This window comes from Hippocampus guttulatus, chromosome 18 (assembly GCF_054856545.1).
Source record: "Hippocampus guttulatus isolate MCC_2025c chromosome 18, RoL_Hgut_1.0, whole genome shotgun sequence".
Lineage (NCBI taxonomy): Eukaryota > Metazoa > Chordata > Actinopteri > Syngnathiformes > Syngnathidae > Hippocampus > Hippocampus guttulatus.
The window spans coordinates 6,849,870-6,869,014 of NC_141278.1; the positions used below are offsets into that span (position 1 = coordinate 6,849,870).

The following is a 19,145-nucleotide window of genomic DNA, read 5'->3' on the forward strand; positions in this document are numbered from 1 at the left end:
CGTTGGCTAAGATGGAAAGGAAGCAATGGAAGGGGGAGTAGCGGGGGAGGAAAAATATCCAAAAATATTCCGTGTTCAGCTATTGACTGAAAATGTCAAATCAAGTTCAACTCATCACACACGAAAACCCTGCAGGTAAAAAACACAATACGATACCTTTTAGGAATTCATAGGACGATGAGGCAAATCCATCCATCCATTTTCTGATCCGCTTATCCTCACTAGGGTCGCGGGGGGTGCTGGACCCTATCCCAGCCATCTTCGGACAGTAGGCGGGGGGGCACCCTGAACCGGTTGCCAGCCAATCGCAGGGCACACAGAGACGAACAACCATCCACGCTCACCCTCACACCTCGGGACAATTTGGAGTGTTCGATCAGCCTGCCATGCGTGTTTTTGGAATGTGGGAGGAAACCGGAATACCCGGAGAAAACCCACGCAGGCCCGGGGACAACATGCAAACTCCACACAGAGAGGCCGGAGCCGGGATTGAAACTCTGCACTGTGAGGTTGCCGCGCTAACCACTGGACCACCGGGCCGTGTTATGAGGCAAATCTATCTTTTATTAGTGTTTGATTTGAAAGTCAAAATATGATTTCTGAAGCAACACTTTGCAATGATATCGCCAAAGGACATCTTGCTTTTTATCCTTTGAACTCATTCAGTGCCGGCCATTTTTGGACCCGTATTTACCCTACCATGTGAAATAAAAAATGGTAAAAAAAAAAAAAATAATAATAATAAAAAACAAAGTACTGGGATTGAATGCTTGGATTCTTAAAGAAATAAAAAAACATGGAAAAACTCTTCGTGGCATTGAATGTGTTTGTGATGCCTTTTTGATAACCTCGTGAGTTGCTGATGGCCACTATCAACAGCACCCTGCTTTGGGTCTTGATGCCTTTTTAGATGTGCAATAAAGCAAATCAACGGCTCACAAATCATATCCGGCTACATGAAAAACTAGCCTGCCCAAAGAAGATTGATTGACACTTTGCACACGTTTTCCACGTAGCCACTGTGATGTATTATAATAGCCCAGTCCGTTAGCAAAAGTTAATGCTACGATGCTAACTCAAGGCAAGACAAAGGGCAAACTGTTTAAATGTGAAATTGAATGGCAACAAAATGAAAACTCCCCTCGTATATGTATTTTTTTAAATACTTTATAATATCAATACTGTCATTGGTGACGGAGGCAACGAAGTTGACACTAAACGTTTTTTTTTTCTTTGTTTGTTTTTTTTTATAAATGCTCAGTCAGCCTGCGCATCTGTTCCTATCCCGCGAGAACAGACGACAATATACTTTGATAATGACTACGAGGCTCGTTATTAATTACTCCCGGAGTCTGCTTTCTTGGACAATTTTGGGAGTTATTTACGAGACAGATGCGTGCATCTGCGACGTGATGACAGCTATATTCATGAGCAACCTTTACGAGCTTTTGTTGACAAATACGTGAATAATGGAACACCTTTTTTTTCTTCCAAACATGCACAGACCTTGTTTTTTTTTTGGAGGTGGGGGGGGGGGGGGGGGGCGGAGGGGGTGGTTGTCTTGATTTTAAAACCTCATGAGTACACACGCACAATCGCTTTGGAGCAAATTAGCAAGGCAGTCAGCGGTCTGGGAGAGGGCGTGATCCCTGTGAACATTCTTAATGTGCAACAAATTGGATCTTTCTCTCTGCTTGCCGGGCGCCACGTCAGCTGGTGGCGGTTTTGAAGCGTCATGTTCGAGCAACGGGAGGTAATTAAGCATCTTGATACCCGCCCGGCACTAGAAACATCTCAGCTCTCATCTCAAGGTGGACCTCCGTTTATAAAAAATAAAAAATAAAATAAAAATCAAGTACCGGTTGAGACCGGTAATTTTTAATAAAAGATTTGAATGCCAAACTGAGACGATCGTTTACAGTCCCGAACCATACAGTAACTGCGGAAAATAGCTCGAGTAGCTTTTGATGCTCAAATCATCCTCCCGCCCAAGTAATGTGAATCTGGCACTAGCAAAACGTTCAACAAGTTGCGCAATCAAGGCTGACCCCTCTCATCGTTCTTTAGGCCCTGCGCCCCCTGTCGAGCGGAGACGAACGTTAAGAGCGCTTCTCGCACTTAAAGCAATTTGGCGCCCTCCATTTTGTATCAACTGACGCTAATTTAACCAACGATCAATCCCGCCCAATCGACGGAATGCTCAACGGTCAAATCATTCAGACCGTCTGCTATGATCCCCTTTGCCAAACTGGTGGGGCGTCGATCAGTAAACGAGTCATGCTGAACTGATTGTTCGTGTGGCATACCAGCGAGTCAAATATAAAAAAAAATAAAAAAAAGGTCAGCTAACTCCTCCAGGGGTGAGCGGTGGTTGTCTTTCATCCACCACGAGGCCTCAAGGACAAACACGGCACAAGAGCTGTTGTCACACAGCAGCGAAAATGGAGCCCGAGTAAAACGACGGTCTCGGTTTAACTCGAAAAATCAACGGGGGGATTGGAGAGGAATGAGGAACGGAGCTGTGGGAGGCAGGAAGAAGGGAAAGCCAGGGTGGATTGACACAGCAGGGCTCATCCTATTTTAGGCTTCCACCTGCGGCCTCATCTGGACGCGACCCATGGAAAAGTCCTGCAAAAACCTGCTCCCAACGTATACTGTATTTTCCGCACTATAAGGCCCATTCCATTTTCCCAAAAGCCAACAGTGCGCCGTATACTGTATTCCGATGCTTCTTATATGTGGTGTCACAGTCTTTTTATATTCCTCTTTGAGTTGTTAACCTGTTCGTCTCCCTATGCCATCTCGTGGCGATTATTAGCAGGAGCCAATTATAACCTAAAATGGTTCTGCCTGTCACGAATTGACTCAAACAGCAACTACTTTATGAACTCTGCAAAGCCATCATGAAACGACGATCATACCAAAAGCAGAGTTAACTACTGACTAAACGAAGGAAGAAGGAGCCAAGCAGTCAATCAGTTGCCTGCATAACTTTTGTCCTTCATTTGTTTTGGAATCCCATTTGTATTCATGTTTCATGTCCGTGTTTGTGACCAGTTCGCATGGCTTTGTTACAGCGGCAGCGGTTGTGACTGTGATCTATAAATAAAGCTGTATTGTACTGTGAAACTCCTTTACAACGAAGCCTACATGGGGAATAAAACCCCCCCTAGTGTGAAAAAATCTTCATGCATTAACACCATTCCCACTTTGCTGCCCCCCATACAACATCTGCTCTTGCCTCGCGACGAGATTCACTACAATGAAGTCTAATCCAACGGCGACCTTTACTGTTTCGTTCGGAAACGGCAACAGCAACCACCACACTGGTTCACACATGCGCAGTCATCCAGGAAGTATTTGTTTTTGTTAGTTTCAGACGCAGCAAGAACGTTGCATTGCTAAAATGGCTACAAAACGGACCTTTGGATGTCAAGCAGCTAAGACAAGAAGAGCTCTGATGCTGGAAGAGAGGGTAAAAGTCATCAAAATAAAAGACGGAGGAAGCAAAATAAAATACATTATTAAGAAATTGATGTAAGTGAAAGTAAATGCTGATCATAAATTTCGCAATTTCTTTCCCTTTTTTTCTTTCTACACTAACGATATGAAGTGTCAAATAAGTGTATGCTCATACTTATGCACTATTGGAATAAAAGTAAAGAGTACACTTGCGTTTGTGTGTACGTGTACACATTTGTGTGTGTGTGTGTGTGTGTGTGTTTACATCTGAGATCAAATTTGCTACAGTGAAAAATTTCTTGCTGCAAACATGATTTCGTTGTAGAGGAGTTTCACTGTCTTCCCTTTGGCGTAGCTCCATCTAGTGGATGCATAGCACAACCGCAGCCACTATTCTAGCTTCGATTCTGTGCGCCTTATAATGCTTATTGTCCGGTGCGCCTTATAATGCAGAAAATACGGTCATTTGTCAAAACTGCTGGGTTATAGAGACAAAAGTGGGGGGCGGGGGGGATTAAAACCATCTTGCGAATGCCTCACTCGAATAGCAAGTCATATTAACTCAACACTGGGCAGGAGGATGTCTCCCTTGACAGGTGACGGCGCTCAGCTTTGGCCTGTTCACGCGGATTGCGCGGTGGCGACTGTGTCAGCCATGTCTCCGGTGCGCATGGTGGTGTAAATGAGGGTGGGTTGCTATCACAAGCTGTCATGTCCCCCATGCTTCATTAGGGCTAAAGAACAGATGAGGCGGGGATGGGGATCTTGTCGTCGTCGCGTGCGCGCACGTCCGCGTGAACAGAAGCTGAGTGCCGAACCGCCGCCGTGTGATGTGGTCGAGTATGTTTGGAAGCAAGTCATGGATTCGTTTGTTTGACTTTACAGCTGGAAAAACCGGCTCAGTTATCTGTTGTACGTTCGTCTACAGCACAGGTGTCTCCGGTCCTTGAGGGGGCGCTGTTCCTGCATTTATTTATTTATTTATTTGTCATTCAAATGATCAGCTCATCGACAAGCTCTGTGGAAGCCGGATTACGATCCTGATCATTTGAATCATGTGTGGTGGAAGAGTGAAACATCGAAAGCATGCACAATGGCAGCCCTTGAGGACCGGAGTTTGACATCTGTGCTTGACCTTGTGATCACTTCGCCGACAATAAATTGAAACGGAAGAAAATTTTGTCTGTACTTTTGTCTGTTGTGTGACTGTAGAACTTAACGTTCGTCCAGAACTCAACAAGGCCAGTCTTAACATACGTTGGTTGACAAACGGCAAACTGGCATTAGGCTGGAATTTTGGATCATGGAGGTTAATTTAAAAAAAAAAAAAAAATCATGTTTGTTACATAATCTTAGATTGAAAGTAGCCACTTGCCAATACCTGTGGAAAGTGCTTCTCTACATCCACAGGGTGTCTTTGCTCATTTTGCGTTAAAAAAAAAGAAAGAATTCAAAATAACTTTTGCTGCCAAGAGTGGAACATGAGATCATTCTGAGCCGAGAAGTGGAACAAAAAACAACAACTTGTGAGACAGATGGCAGGTTGATGGAGGCATCCCTGTACTGGGTGGGTGGGCTGCGCCTGCAGCAGATGACCTCTGGAGACGTCTGTGATCACCGAGTGTCAAGCTGACACTGGCTCTCGTTTTTAAAAGCACCCGCATTCATACACGTGCACGCAAATAAGTGCAGCGCCGTGTGAAGTTAGCATTTTGCAGATTTAACACCAACATATTTTGGATCACTTTTTGGAGTCTTTAACACTTTCGGGCACAGCGGTCACTACAGTGGACAGCTTCTCATGTTATTAGATTACAGGGTGCATGAAAAGGTTTAACCAACCATTTCATCTTTTTTTTTTTTCAACTGCTTATCCAATTTAGGGTCAAAGGTGAGCATACACACATATAAAATATGTACCAACCCATTTCCACCGTACAAGTCTGTTTACCATTGAAAGTGATTCTCCCATTCCACGATATTGTTTCTTTAAGAGATCCCTATGAACATATGGGCCGATGCACACCATTTCTCTTTATTTTTGCCACTACTCCGTCGCGCAACACACACACACACACACACACACACGCACTCGCATGCCGAGCCGGCCGTGTGGTGGAAGCAGGTGTCGCTCTCAGCTCATTACCCCTGGCAGGGCTGATCGCCCTGTTTGGTGAGCAATAAGACACACCTCAGTGGAGAGAGGAGCGGGTGAGGGTGGGAAGGAGCCATCCCCCCCAACTCCCCTCTCCCCGCACCCTCCTGCATTTTATTTCCCAGATAGACGAATTGAACAATGCGCCGGGAGGTTGCAGGCGGAAGTGGAAGTGAGCATGTCGTTGGTCGATGGGAGAAGTCGGATGAGCGTAGTGGCGCGAGTGAAACCCCCCACCCCCCACCCCCAGAGGAGGATCCATTTCACTTCGTCGTCCTTTGAAGAAGGGGTTATGCGCGGCGAAGTGGTCTTAGCTAGCTCCTCTTGATTGGGGGTCGTTGTAAGATGAAGGTTAGCACGTCCCCGTGGAGATAGCGATTGCGTGGTCAGACCCTCGTTGATTTTCTCCAGTTTTCATTCTCATATTCCCCAAATCATGTTTGTTTGGCTATTGGAATGTGGATTGAATTATTCCTTGTGTTTGTATTTTTAAAAAAAACCTGGGAAGAAGACCTTGGAAAAATAATTGCATATCAAATAGTGATTGCCATATTGATGGGGGGCTGGGGGTACGGGGGGGGGGGGGGGGTATTGCATTTACCGTAGATTGCTTTTCAAAATCATTCAGCCCTATGACCATTCCAGGGGGTACGCCGCCTCACATCACTCCAATGTGTTGTCTTTCTGCAGGTATGACTACAAAGAGATGCTCCACAACTCCACCTTCTGCCTGGTCCCCCGAGGCAGAAGGTTGGGCTCCTTTCGCTTTCTGGAGGCCCTGCAGGTAATAACTCTCACACGCATTCGCTCAAGCATCATTAACGCTCGGGAGAAAGCGTGCCCGCAAGCGACATTAATAACAATCTTTCCTTTCGGTTGTTCCACATTTGAAAGCGTGGTAATTGTCGCTTCACGTTGATGGATGAGCTAATAGGGAGGGGAATAGAAAACACCTATTAATTACGAATCTAACACTATTACCAGCTTATACAGATTTTTCATTCCCCCTTTGCACGATGTTAGCGTTGTTATTGAGCTTCTTTGCTCACTCTCTGCTTTTTGTTTTGTTTTGGGGGTTTTTTGGTACGGTAACCCAGAAATGCAAACCACAGCTGCTCTGCATAACATTGGAGTTACCGTATGTGCTCCCTCCAGTTAGGAGGCAAAGCAGCAGTATTTTGGACCAACTGGAAATGCTTGAGGGAGAACCCACTGACTCCAGAATATAGTACGTGACAGTCATCCAGGCGAGATGTAACGGCGGCATGGATTGCTGTTTCTCAGGGCTGTTGAGGAAGGAGAGGCTTTACTTTAGCCAGCCGATTTAAAAATATATATATACAGTATATATATTTTTTAAATGGGTGATGAAAATGACATTAACATACCAACATGGTGACTTGTTCCAAATGACCTTCCTTTTCTTCCTGCATCGGCCACTCAGAACCCGCCGCCTCTTCATTTGTGTTATTTCGACTTTACCGCCGCACTGTCCTTTACCTCGTCCATTCACACTTACCTCACTCGTCTGCAGTAGTCACGTGACGGCGTGTCTATTTTTGACACTTTTGACTTTCACAATTTGACTCACCGTCTCGACCAAGGAGACCGTGGAAGAAGCACACAAGAGAGGCAAAAAAGTGTGTGTGTGTGTGTGTGTGTGTGTGTGTGTGTGTGTGTGTGTGTGTGTGTGTGTATATATACTGTACATGCACGTAAGAGACAGCCGCAAAGCCTGAGGGCCAGTTGCGGTCGAGCTGACACCTTTCTGACTCGCGAGCGACAGCAGCATCATGACGTCAGACGTCCACGCACACACACACACACACACACACATACACACACCAACTGTTCCCGCTACTGTTGCCAAAGGTCACCTATATTCACAACACACCTTTTTTTTTTTTTTTTGGATGGAAAAAAACGTTGACCAAACGAAACCGAAGCTGATGCGTTTTCATTTAGACGCTCGCGTCTGCTTTGTTGTTCACTCCGTCTTCCCAAAAAGAACATTCCACCGAGTGACAATATTTTGCCGCACTAATTCCTCTTCTCATATCGACTAAGGGACTAATTCCACCTATGTTTGGAAAGGAGTCCTCATACGGAACTTTCTGCCGAGTCTTAAGCCTCGGAAGCGGCAGGGTTGAATTTGCATGCCGCCGAGATACGCAGCCATGACGAAAGTAATGGGACGCGCTGCCGTGACTTCTACTCAGAATTGAAACGAGCCGATTGTGTGGCGTTTGCCATGTTAGGTTGGTGAGGTCAGTCTCAATGCTTTTGTCAAAATAGTATTGATGCGGTTAGTGCAGGCAGCCTTGATATTTTTTATTTATTCCCCCCCCACACCTCATACGAATCATCACGATTGATACAAATGGATATGTTGAGTCTCCTTTTGTTGACACATGCAATGTACGAGTCTTTTTTTGTTTGTTTGTTTTTTGCATATCCTTGCACTGCCTCCTCACAGTCATCATTCTTGTTTCCAGTAGCAACGCAATGGCGTTTTTCTTTCCGTACTCGCACGATGTCGTCTTCAGCGTCGTGCGCAAACATTCTCCCCCCCCTCTCGAGAGCACGTATTGACCCAGTAACAACAACAACAACACCTGGATCTGTAAACAACTCTTTGTTAACCGGCTCCGCGTTTGTTGATGTGGACTTTTCTCTATACTTGAAGATACAAATCAACCAGTAATGATCGCTTCAAAACACTGTAAGTGAATAAAAGGATCATTTAATTGTAGCGGCAACAATAGTTTCTTCCAATTTGTGCTCTGTGGCTGATTTATGAAAACATCACATTCATGTTCCTAAAGTAATTGAATTTTTTTTTTGTTTTGTTTTTGGGGTTTTTTGGTGGATCTGTTCGGTGAGAGAGAACGGTGTTGGTCACCTCAAAAATCATCTTACTATTTACCGAAACACCTTTAAGAGAAATTAACTAGACAATACAAACAACATAATTTCTTTCTTGAATGACTAGCGTTTTTCAAACATTTGATGAATTTTAAAGTGGCCCTTTCATCCATCCTTTTTTCTGTATGTGGCCCTCAAGCAAAAAGGTTTGGACACGCCTGCTTAATGAGATGTGTATGTGGATTTTTGGTCCCCTCACTTCATTGTTTAAAATGTTTTTTTTTTTTCTTTGTGCCGCAAGACAGATACACTAGCAAGCAAAAATACAATGTCAAAGAGTACAAAATGAAAGCACTCTCAAGGAGCATGCCGCATTGTCACTTTATATATTGCCCCATTCGGGTACTGTAAATAACTGAATGCATTTTTGAAGCCCGATGTATGCCAAGTGTTTCCCGCCTGCGCTGCCCAACAGCGTTCGCGTTGGCAGGATATCCCGTCTGACCCCCCTCCCCCCACCCTGATTTTGTCTTTGTCCCCGTCAGGCCGCATGCGTACCCGTGATGCTTAGTAACGGCTGGGAGCTGCCTTTCTCCGAGATCATCAACTGGAATACGGCAGCAGTCATCGGTGACGAGAGGCTTCTGCTGCAGGTAAATCCGCCGCAAACGGCACCGGGGAGATGAACTGCAGCGCTCCCGCCCTCCGTGAAGTCAACCTCGATATGACTTGCAAAGTGCTGAACACGGACGGGGCTCTTTTCTCCCTTCGAATTGATTTGAGCTATTGTTGTTTTCTTCGAGGGGTTGTCAACCAAACTCCGTTTGAGCAGCGGTGGCAAGGCCGAGAAATATCACTCAGTCTCTTTTTTTTTTGTAACAACGGAGGGCAGGTAAATGGAATGAGCGAGTAGACAGAACTGCATAATATCCATGAGTGAGTGAGTGAGTGCGGTGGGAGGGGGGGAAAGTAATTATATGCCAATTAAGTCTGAAATTTGAATCAAGTGCGGAATAACATTGTTTGACATTGAGTCTTTCAGCAGAAACGGAGGCTAATCTGAGGTCATTATGCTGTCCGCCATCTCGCTGGAATTGTATTTTAAGTTCTTTAAATACAATATGATTCACCTCTTCTTCATGATATGTCATGAAATACACAGCTTTGTTTCATGACACACTGAAGCTGGCTGTCAAACTAAACATAAAACAAAGAGAATTACACTCTGTGGATTTAAAAGAACCAATAGAGTCCACTATCGTAAGCACCGACACATCATGGGAAATACCATCAATGGGCTAACAAATAGCATGTTCATGGCGGTCGTATAACACTTGAAAAAATAATGGCGATTTGACCACCAACAGCGAAGCAAAACATGTAGACATGCAATGTAACAAGACTCGTATTTTCTTCATCCTCTCCAAAGATGACTACCGCTGCAGCGTATTGAGTCACTTACAGTAGTTGCGAAACTCTTCTTTGTTTGGCTGTATTGGCCAAGTCTAGCACGCCAAATGGAGTTGCAATGAATTCATCATGAAGGACAAACCGGACTTTATGTTCTGTTTGATTATGTCTCAGGTAGTGTTGCACTAGCGTCAACAAATAATTATTATCAATCTCATTATTTTTGATGAGCAGTTAATGCCGTGTGAAACGTGAATTCGTTCAAATTTTTGTAAACATCCTATCGGCAGTCAAGACTCTAAGATTTCTGTAGTCGCCCATAAAAGCAGATTATGTTTGTATTTTCAAAATAAGACATTTGCAACCATTTGCGAACATCTGCTTTTACTTTGGAAAACAATTGTAATTAAATCATATATTGTTTGGGGGGGGGGGGGGTTGCAGCCCTAGTCTACATCTTTTTTGTAACCTGCTGAAAAAAAAAACAACAACAAAAAACTGTTTTTCCTGGGCATTGACTTGCTGCTCTCCGTCTCTCACAGATTCCTACCACGGTGCGTTCCATCCACCAAGATAAGATCCTGTCGCTCAGACAGCAGACGCAGTTCCTGTGGGAGGCCTACTTCTCTTCGGTGGAAAAAATCGTGCTGACCACGCTGGAGGTGAGGAGCCAACGCCGGCACCCTCGGCTTCCCCGCTCAAATCTGGCTTTCCTTCCACCTTCGTCTGCTCGCCATCGTGGCGCTCGCCTAACCGGCGAGGGGCGGTGTTATTTAGTATAAGGCGCAAAAATGTAAACCACCTTTCCACAAAGCGGGCGAGGAAAAACCGTTTGACAGATTTTTATCGGTGACACTGTATTGCCAAATTGCTGAACATCGAATCAAATTAACTATTTGCCGGCGAGCATTTGAACTTCCATCTTTGTCCTGTTATTTATACGTTTTTTTCCTCCCTCTTCCCCACAATGCCCTAAAACCTACAGCGGTTGTTTTCGCCATTTTAAGCGCAGCACTTACACGCAGTTGAAATCTTCTTCTAATGACCTCATATTTTATTCAACGGTTAACCCACTTCATGGAGTTTGTGACCGCAACGTCTTCATCAAATTTGTTTACCAAGCAGGGGGGATAAAGGCTGCGCTTAATGAGCGTTTTCTCTCCGAGGTTACCGACGTGTTAGACTTCTTCCTCTTTGGCTCATATCAAAACATGACACATTTAATTTACCCTCTGACCGCATCACGTGGCATTCGCTTTCGATTTCCTTTTGCGGCTTTTTTTCCACGCTCGCAGCCAGTCACGGCCGCCGCGCGGAGATGCCATTTGATTGCGTCTGTCGTTACGTCGCAGGTCTATTGTGATCTAGCCTGCTTCACGGTGAGCCTGTCATTGTCACAGGCGCACGCGGACACACACACACACACGTCGAGTCAAAAGCACATCTCCATATGTCAAGGTTTGTCAGCTCAGATACACGTAACGCACCACCCAGGCGCAGCCTTGCTATGCTGTCATTCTGCACTAAAGAGCAAGGTGACTCAGCGTGTGTGTGTGTGGGGGGGGTGCGACTCGACCTTAATCCTGACTGACTGCCCTGTAAAAAGCACGAGGCAAGCGAGGTGAGCAGCGCAAGAGCGAGGTGGAGAGGCGGTGACATATGGAAATGACGTTATCGGTGGCAGCACCCGCGGATAACAAGCGACATGGTTAATTCATCCCGTCGAACCCTCCAAACCATCCGCACGGAATCCAAATCTCCTGGCACACACTTAAGGGCGGCCACACGCCAAGCGAGGCCGCCCATGTTAGGCAACGTGTTTTCTTACGTGGCTTAGATTAAAAATTTGAATCTCTCTCTGTCTCGCTCGCTCTTTCTATTTTGACCCGACACCCGACCAAGTGATTTAGCTGGCTAATGAGCAGTGTATTAAACTCGGCCAGCAATCAATCAGGAAAGCTCATCTCGGCAGTCGAGCTCGCTGGTGTACTCTCTGTGTGGCAGTCTGCTTCTTCCTTGACAATCGCACCATGTTTTTGTGGTTCGGGTAAAACAGATCAAAGAACAATATAAAGACAGCACAGTGGCCTCAGAACCCGCAAACGTGCGTCTGTAGCGATGCGCCGCTCACTCGCCGGGTGTGTGGCACGGCGATCCGCCTCAGTGTGCGCTGGGCTACAAATCCGCACCCCCCCCCCCCCCCCCCCGCACCAAAATGTGCATATCCGCTATTTTCCGGCACGTCCCACCTATCACGCGGTGTTTCCTGCAAGTGAGCAAAACAATCCCACATCTTCCCACCAATCTCAAGGTCAATCCGGCTGAATGCGAGTTGCCGGTGCGCCTATTAAAGCCCAACTCGCTGTGGATTCACCGGGATTTATCTGTCATGCTCTAATTGGTTGATTGTGACTGTTCGGAGGTTGAGATTGAGTCATCCATCACGTCAAGACGAACGTTCTGCTGACGGGGGAGGAGGGGCAGTCAAGCAAGCCAAATTACCCGTCGTAAGGCGGAAAGGCTGTGGCTTTTTAAGGTGCCGGCCAGTGTTTTGAGAGATAAGTCAACGGCGAACGTGTTAATCTTTCCGGCAAAAGCAAATGAAACCAAGCCCCAGAGGTGTTAAAAAAAAAAAAAAAAAAAAAAAAGATCCCCTCCTACCTCGCATTTTTTTCTCGCACCTTCTTGCCCTCACTATGAAGAATTTTTATGATGCTTTGTCAATATTATCACGGCGGGGACCCTCGAGCTATAATAATAACTTTTTTTACATTCCAAATAGCTATCAGCTGCTCATCCATCGCTACAAATCACCAGGCTCTCCTCTGAGTTAGCAAGCCAGCAGCCATCACCTCCCGATTCAATAGCGGCCATAAAACACGGCCCCTAAACCTGTGCCTGTTTTACTGAAGCAATTTAGCTTGGCTCAAGGGCGAGGTAGCAATATCTCTCTTCTCTGCCTGCCTGTGCGGCCGAGGCCGAGGCCGCCGGCGCGCATGAGACGGCCGAGAGAATAGTGGCCATTCTGCTGTCTGACTCTGTGAGTGACTGCTCCATTTGGGCTCAGAAAGGATCGAGGCAGGCCCCGACTGACTTCCTGGTTCGGTGCAACTGATGACTTTGTTACCGGAACTGTTTGGCTGATGCGCTGGACGAAGCTCAAGGACCGATTAAGGAAGAGTGCAATTTTGTGCGTCGGCAAAAAAAAAGTCATTGACACCGTTGAGAGTCCATTCGATACCAAAAAATAAATAAATCAGATTGCATACAGTAAAAAAAATGTACCTTCTCTGGGATATAAACTCATCTCATTGCAGTTTAGAGGTAAGCCTCTAAATCAGGGATGAACAACTTGGACATCACCAATTTTTTATCACCGTTGGGGGGGTCACATATTACCTTAACAAATATAAGACAAAAGTGCCATTTTAAATATGGACAGAACAGGTGCATATGTATGTTTTAGGTTGTTTTTTTGTTTGTTTTGTTTTTTAAACCAATGTCCAGTGTCTTCATATATTTCATGCTCAATGCATGATCTAGCCTTCAACAAAAAAAGGTTTGAACGTTCAAAATATATACCGTATTGGCCCGAATATAAGAGTGTTTTTTGCATTGAAATAAGACTGAAAAAGTGGGGGTCGTCTTATACTCGAGGTCTAGACATTATACGCATTCACGACGCTAGATGGCGCCAGATATCATTGAAGCGAATGCTGAACTTGACTCCCCAGGCCAAAGTGAACCCCTGTCACGAAGAATAAAAATAAAAATAGCGGTAGCATGAAGAAGAAAAATAAAAAATAGCGGTAAGAAAGAAAAGAGAAGAAAATAATAGTAGAGATAACAGAAAATGGAGAAACGTAGCGACAATCTGGAGAAAAGTGGGTCGAAGATCGGCCAGGTTAACCGGCAGCTGAGGAGAAGTTACAATGTAATTTACATTTCAAAAACCAGAAGCCATTCATTTACGAATGTGATTGCACTTTAGTTTACATATTTAAATGTTCAGATATTAAGATTTGAATGATGCAAAATAACATGCTTTTTCTCTCAAATATATTATTATAATCGTTTGTTTCAGATGCACTGTAATTATTTTCTGCATAAAAATTAATTTGGTGTTCAAAAAGTCTTTTTTCAAACTTGAGTCTTGAAAAAGAGGGGGGTCGTCTTATAATCAGGGCCGTCTTACATTCGGGTCAATACAGTACTTTTTTTTCCCAGTGCAAAAGGGCTCTCAAACATGAAAATGACCATTCAAGGATGGCACAAAACTACCGAACAGCAAACCAACATTGAGTGCCAAAACTCAATCTGTGAATTTTGTTTTCCACCAAAAATCTCAACTCGCTCAAAATGTTGATATTCATTCACGTACTATGTTTGTCCTGCACTTTGTGCAAAATCCCCTAATGAATAGGCCTAATCACATTGTTGTATAAGAAGAAAAAAGACAATCGAAAATAGATGGATAGTGTCCAACAGGCTTTCAAACTATGTAATTCCCAACACGTACGTGTATGACTGGAAAAAAAGTGTTTTCTGCCATTTTTACCACCCTCCTTCAAATCCATAGGCTCTATCCATTCATGGATAGATGCTAATGTATTCACATTGAGCGCAAGCACGAAAACACCTGAAAAAATTAAAAAAATAAATTAAAGATGAACACCTATTAGGATCCTTGTATGTCATATTGATGTTTCCCCCTCTCGTGTCGTTTCCACGCACAGATCATCCAGGATCGTGTTTTGGAGCACAGTTCCAGGAGCACCCTGATGTGGAACACTCACCCCGGGGGGCTCTTTGCTCTGCCACAGTACTCGAGCTACCTCGGAGACTTCCCCTTCTTCTATGCCACCTTTGGTCAGTAAGATGCATTTTGGATCGTATCGATGCATTTCACCACAGCATGAAAGGTGAGCAGGTAGCGTATTTTCCGCACTATTAGGCGCACCTAAAAGCGTTCCGTTGGCACGTGCATTCGCCAACACGCACTCAGACGACTACTTTGTGATCTCTGCGCAGCCATTATGAAAAGACGATAATACCAGCATTGTTAACTACTGGAGCCAAGCAAGACTTCTAAGGATATTTAGACCCTTGTGGATGTGAGCCCACAAGGTTTGTGGATGCATTGCGCAACCGCAGCTGCTATTGTAGCTTCTATTCTATGCGCCTTATATATGAAAACAATTTTTAAATCGGCCATTATAATCGGTAGCGCCTTAGAGTGCGGAAAATACGGTACACTTACTGTCCAAATCATTAGGCACACCGATACAGTAAGATGAGATCCAATGCAACATTGTTCCATTGCATGAGCTATCACATTCATCTTTGACATTTTATCCCATTGTTAGTGTGGTCAGTGAATTTAGTTTCCGCGGCCCGTTGACAACTGAGGATTTGGACCTTGTCGGAGCAGCGGAAATATATGGCCTTTCTTCTTGATCCACTGGCCCCGTCGAGCGTAGCGAGTTGAGGGAACGGGCCTCTGACGGATGGTTGTGTTTGTCCTGCTGACTCACTGCCCTCTCCATCATCGCTTTTGAGTCAGCACTTGCCGCCGCTGCGCTCGACTTGCGGCGAGTTATTCCCCCCCCCCCCAACGCCGCGTCTACGCGCCCCCAGGACGGCTCCGTCCCCCCTGCTTTCCTCACTTGATCATTCCTCCAAGCACATGCTCACACATTCATCAATACTGTTTGACAAGGGGGCCTGAACACGAATGTGCATTAAAGCAGACGCAAACGATATTACTGTTGGAGAGTTGTTCAACCTCACCTGAGTTTTTCTGTGATTTCAAAAGCTTCCAACAGATGACAAGAGCCGTATCCCTAAATTATTATTATTATCGAACAATTACAAGATGCCAGTTGGCTTACATTGTGGTCCTCAGATATTTTCGGGATTTCCCGAACTGAACCTCCATCTCCGTAACCACAAACTGGTCAAGCCTGACCATGTGCAAAAAAACTGCCAAGGCAAGCAGTACTGGTGCGACTATTAAAAGGCTTCATCTGACTGAATCAAACCGGCTGGCTATGATGCAGTAATCATTCGGCTGGCAAGATTGTGCTGATTCTGTAATGTGCTGGATGGGATAAAAGCCAGAAAAATCAAGTGAGTGCCGAGTACGGCATCCAAGAATGAGAACAGCCTGCACTTCTGTCTTCCCGCTCCAGTTTTTGTCCTGCGGACCGGAGCTCTGATGACTGTTTTTCCACTCAATACCCGGCAGATGACTCATGTGTTGTTTGTCAGTCTCTCCGCTCAGAATATGAAGACTCGCTTTGAAATGACACCAATAGCTCACGGTTTGGTCCACCACGTTTTCTGGATTTGCCGAATTTGTTAATGAATTCTCTGTGCCTACTCCTGGTATGTTTCAGGTATTAAACCGTCTCCGAAGTTCACGGCCGTCATCCACGCCGTCTCCAATCTGGTGTCCCAGTCGCAACCCATCCTCAAGCTGCTGGTGGCGGTGGCTAAGTCCCAGTACTGTGCACAGGTGAAACATATGTTGACTTGTGTGTGCGTGCGGGTTGGTGGGTGTGTATGTGTTTGTGTGTTAACGCTGATGGATTGAACCTGAACGGTGCTATTTGTCTCCACGGCAGCCAAGCTGCCTTCACCACGGCATCATGTATTGATTCCTGGGTTCGCGCCTTACCACCATGGGAAATGAAATGGAATTTGCTCCCCGATGGCTGCGTGTGGTGTTGTTGTTGTTTTTTTGGAGGGGGGGGGGGGGGGAGTGCAAGTCTCTCACAGGAAGTGACTTTGGGGATGGAAGGGTTTCAGTGAGAGTGTGTAGGTGCAGGCTGGTTCGTAGCGAGAACAGCTGTCTTGTCGATGTAGTATATGCAACAAACACGTGTCCAGAACTGGGGTGTTGTCAATGGAAATTTAAAAATGAGTCTTTTTCACGAGATCAAATGCAATGCATTTATCAATGTCTGTCTTTACAAAGGTTTTGATTGGCAATGGCATAGAGAAAATAAAAACAACGTAAAAATTGGACTTAACAGCAGCTACAGTCCAAGTGGACGATTGTTAGTGTGCAGTTTTTGAATTTTGTTGTTCATTTCCTTCATGAAAAGTGGTGAAGGCTCGCAAAATAAGTGAGTCATCATAACACTTTATAACCAATGAACTCAGAAATTCTACAGGGAGCCAGTGAAAGGAGGCCAGTGTTGTAGTGATGTGCACTCTCCGTTTAGGAGGTGAGAAGCAGCATTTTGGACCAACTGGAGACTTGGCTTTAGATAAGGCGCCAGGGGGCCCACATCAACGCATGGACTGCCAATGGGACGAATCTCTCTAACTTCTTTTCGCTCAAGTTCAAGATGTCGAGCCATTCATGCTTTTGATTTCCTCCTGACAGGACAAAAGTGGCCTTACGGAGAAAGTGTCTGTTTTGCTTAGCGGAACATAGATCTGACCGACATCCGCAGCGCAGTGGAAGGAAATGCTTCTTCTTAATCTTCCTAAATCTTAAACCCGTTGCATGCGGAATTGAGAGCCAGGTACACAGCCCACCACTGCCGGCGCATGAGTAGATGAGGACATAAATAAATGACTGGAGGAGAGGGACTGGGAATAACACTAAGGCTAAAAAGTAATCTAAATTTGATGTGGGGGCGGGAAAAAAAAATCTTCTGAACACGCTCCGGCAGTTTTCGACACGGTGAACCTCCTGCTGTGTATGAGAAGACAGATTTCTTGCAGGCTTGATACCAATTCACCAACAGTTTTTGTTCCCTGCAGTCATTGCTGTAGACACACACACACACACACACACATACACACATCCTCAGTCTTGCATCCACAATCACACCATCAGCACCCCGAGAGAGCCTGTGAGCTGGCGAAGGTGCCATCTGTCCTCCTAAGAGAGCCGAAATTGAACCCTGTAAGATCGGATTTACGTGTTTGTGTGCAAGAAGATATTTGATAACGGTTATCTTGAGAGATCAGGTTTGGGCTTGGCCTCATCAAGAATGCATGTTTGTTTTCATCAACATGGGCAACACTGGCAATCTGTACAGTAGGATAGAGCACTATGCCAAAGGTTTTGGGCTGCACTAATTCCGTTTATTATTTTTTTTCCACCGCACATTTGACGGCCATCATTTTGACCGAGCAGCCGAGATTCAGATACGGCACCGTCTTGTGGCATGTCGAGGGGGGAGGGGGGGCTTCATCTATTCAAGCCATAGCCCCGTCTAATTGAATAGCAGTGCTTTGCCTTCATCTTGCGGCATCAAAAACATTTCCAGAGAGGATGTCACTGGAATGTCATTGTTTCAGAATCTGAACAGCACTACCGGCAAAAAAATAAATAATAATAATAATAAGCAAGGCACCTCCTTAACCAAGAAGCTAGCTAACAAACACAACCCACAAACACTTTTCATGAATGACGTTGCAGTTACACCAACCGGCAACATCCTTTTTCAAATTGTCGCACATCCTTTGTGTGGATGGCAATATTAAAAGTACTTATTGTCATATTTTAATGAGCATGTATTATTTGCATAAAATTACCATTGAGTGATTTTTCTCTCATGACGGAAATGGTGACGAAAAACATGCCAATGTAGTGAAATCTCCAGTTGGACTTTTTTTTTTTGTCAGCAAGAATTTCATAATTCGTGTTTGGAGTGGAAGCTTGAATGCCAGTTTGCGCCCAAATAAAACACACGTTTAAAGATAAGAGGCCGAGCTATGAGGATGTACCGCTGCGTGTTAGTGTGAGCGAGGTCATGCAGCAATCACATACTGCATATTTCCCATCAAGCGTAAATGAAAGTCTTGCTGTCTACCGGGCAACAGGGAAGGGTTAACTTCACATTTACGTGACCCCATGACTTAAGAAAGTAATTTCCTTGTGTGCAAAAATCCTTCCGTGTACATGGGGGAGACTGTTGGAGGTTGCATGTCATGAATAAAGTCAGGTCAAGCAACGTGACCGGCTTTGGATGAAGTTGTACAAACCGTTCTGATGCCATCATTGGAAATAATTTTATTATCACTTTTGTTGTCCCTTCTGGCTCTTTAACATTCAACCAGGAAATAATAAATTGACATTTGGTTTGTGCGGGGCAGGAAAATGTAATGCTGCCTTTTTTTTTTTTTTTTTAAACACTACTCAGAGCCTTTTTTTTTTAACCCTTTGAGGGACTGGGGTTACTACAGTGGGCGGCTTATCGTGTTATCAGGCTACAGGGTTCATGAAAGAATT

The 19,145-nt window shown here is 45.0% G+C and overlaps 1 protein-coding gene across 1 annotated transcript in view; it reads left to right on the top strand.

Moving 5' to 3' along the window:
* The window catches only part of ext1b (exostosin glycosyltransferase 1b), an 86,782-nt gene that overhangs the window by 52,231 nt on the left and 15,406 nt on the right, over positions 1-19,145 (top strand). Inside the window, exons 2-6 of the mRNA XM_086136419.1 lie at positions 6,308-6,401; positions 9,028-9,135; positions 10,435-10,554; positions 14,629-14,761; positions 16,291-16,409. Coding sequence (XP_085992545.1) covers positions 6,308-6,401; positions 9,028-9,135; positions 10,435-10,554; positions 14,629-14,761; positions 16,291-16,409 — 574 coding nt within the window. The remainder of the gene's footprint in view (positions 1-6,307; positions 6,402-9,027; positions 9,136-10,434; positions 10,555-14,628; positions 14,762-16,290; positions 16,410-19,145) is intronic.